General features: G+C 47.7%; 1 protein-coding gene across 1 annotated transcript in view; it reads left to right on the forward strand.

Moving 5' to 3' along the window:
* The first annotated feature begins 201 nt into the window (after positions 1-201).
* rps6ka2 (ribosomal protein S6 kinase, polypeptide 2) overlaps positions 202-2,572 on the forward strand; it is a 215,478-nt gene continuing 213,107 nt past the window's right edge. The window contains exon 1 of the mRNA XM_048600975.1: positions 202-300. Within this exon, the coding sequence (XP_048456932.1) occupies positions 202-300 (99 nt within the window). The remainder of the gene's footprint in view (positions 301-2,572) is intronic.

The raw sequence follows: 2,572 nt of genomic DNA on the forward strand, positions 1-2,572 counted from the left end.
GGCAGCCTCCTTCTGTCGGTGTCAGCTTGGTGGAGAGGACTGGGCAGCTCGAAGAGGAAGATGCAGCAGCTCAGAGGGAGCTGACCCAGTTTGTCCGAAGCGGATCGAGCCTGAACTTGCAGGAGATCCCCCGCACTGAGCGTTCACCGGCGAAGTTGCTGCCGGTTTGTGTGAGCTGGCAGCAGTGCGAGAGACACGGCGATGGACATGAGCGTAAAGAAATTCACCGTGCGCCGCTTCTTCTCTGTTTACCTGCGCAAGAAATCCCGCAGCAAGAGCTCAAGTTTAAGCAAATACGAGGTTGGTTGCCTAAATGTTGCTGAGTGACATGAACACGCGTGTCCTTGTGGTTGTTGCACTGCTGGTTTCTGGCGGCGGAGCATCCCTACTGCTGGATGCTGTGAGAGGAAACAAAGAGAGAGGATGCGGGGCGAATTGGATTGGGATGGGCTGGGCTTGGGAAGGACGGGAACGCAGCAGGACAGATGCTGGCGATCCATTCAAATAGCAAGGGACTGGGGCTGGACAGCTCGCTACATGAGGGCGAGGAAGAAATTGCGATTACACAGGAAAACGACCAGATTAGAGACTCCTGATCTTCCCAGGAAACGGCCCCTTCAATCAGTGTTTTCTGACCAGTCTCCGTGTTATAGGTGCTCCAGGATTGGCAGTGCCATTCCCCTTAGCCAGGGATGATGTGTCAGTGTGAGTGTTCCCTCTCTGCTCTTGATAAACCGACTTAACTGCGAGAATCTCCAAGCAATCAGAAGTTAGATCATTGAATTCTTTCATTAAAATAGCAACAGAATTACCGCTTTTCCCCCTCCCCCCAAGGGTTTTTCCTCTCTCTCGGAGTCTCACTGTAGATTCAGAAGAGAAATGCATACTCTGTTATTTCTAATTATAGGGATTTAAACAAGTCAGCGATGGTTAGAAAGGGCAATGGTACTGACTGCTGCCAGAATGGTCCCAGCACAATTGATTCCATTTAGCCTCAGTGCAGCCAGCATGTGTGGCAGGTGAACATAGACTGCAGTGTTGGACCGCTGGTGACCAGATTGAAGTGAAATATCCAACAAAGACGAGGTATCCAAGCCCGACCAATTCATTCCCCTCGCTTCCTTTGCAGATTTGAAATCAAATCTCCAGCAGCCGTCCCTTCTCATTGCTATCTCTTCCTCTACGTGACAACAGCTCGCTCATGCTCAAAAATCTAAACAAAATCCTTTGTGTAGAGACAGGAAATATCCTCACATCTTATCGTTAAGAACATGCCGGCAATGGCACGAAATATGATCTCGGACAATGCAAGCAAAGCAACAAAATGCAGAATCAGGTCACTGGTGTTCGTTTCAAATACCGCACCAAAGACCTTCAATTGTTTGACTCCCATCCAGTTGTTTTTCTCTCCTTCCTCTCCTTGAGTGCCATGGGCATCGGCATTCCTCCCAAACGTCAGCTGTGAATTCCTTCCCGAAGCCTCTCTGCCCATCGCCACCTCTCTCCCCGTCTTTCTAATAATTCCTCTTAGAATCGACCTCTTGGGCTTCCTCCAGCTTTCCTGATATCTGCTTAAAGAGCATGTTAACAACATTGTGACTGTTTACGCTCCTGTGAAGGACCCCGGTGGTTTTACAATGTGATAGGATTATATCGCTATAGAAATGCAAGTTGTTGCCATGTCTCTTGCTATTGTAACCTGGCTGCAATGTCAATATTTCTCCGCAGACTGACCAAAGGAACTGCGTATGCGTGTGCGTCAGTGTGTGAATGTGTGTGTGTGTGTGAGAGAGAGGGGCTTGAGTGGTACTATTCATAGTGAGAGTCAAAAGCGTGATTTGTGAGCTGAGTGCCAATCTGATATTGCGAACAGGTAGTACATGTGGGCAGATGGGTCACTCAATGTGTGGAAAACAAAACATTGACCTTGTGACATTGCAAATATCTTATAGTCAATTTATAACATCAGCAGAACAAATGAGCAATACATAAAGAAACTGTCAGTAATAGAACCTAAATAAATTGTAACCCCTAAACAGTACAAAGATCTGTGCCTAGAGGTTCTGGGTGTGTAGTGGTGGTCCTGTAATTCCAATAGTCATGCAATGTTGATACTCTGTGGGGCACTCCCTGCCAAAGACTGATGCTGGCAGAAACCAGCCAGCTTAGGAGAAGACCTGGCTGCCCCTCAGATGAATCTTATTGCCTCGGATAAGTGTTTTAAAAGATCCTGACCCTGATCATGAGCCTCAAGTGGACTCTGCTTCCATCAGTTTTGATCAGGTATGCTTGGGAACCTGAACCAATACCGCATCAGATTCAACCGAGGGCCAGAACGCAGGAACCTCCCATTCACAAAGTGTGTCCCAGGCACCTCCTGGCTGAAGATTCTGTTTACAGAAGCACAACTCTGAACATCTAGTTTAACAGCAGTGGCCATTGTATCCAGGTCCAGGTTTCAGTTTTTATCTGTTATGTAAGAAACAAGTCATTTCCATCTCGAGACAACCAGGTGCAGAGCTGGATGAACACAACAGGCTCAGCAGCATCATAGGAGCAGAAAGGCTGACAT

The sequence above is a fragment of the Rhincodon typus genome, chromosome 9, assembly GCF_021869965.1.
Source record: "Rhincodon typus isolate 14 chromosome 9, sRhiTyp1.1, whole genome shotgun sequence".
Taxonomy (NCBI): Eukaryota; Metazoa; Chordata; class Chondrichthyes; order Orectolobiformes; family Rhincodontidae; genus Rhincodon; species Rhincodon typus.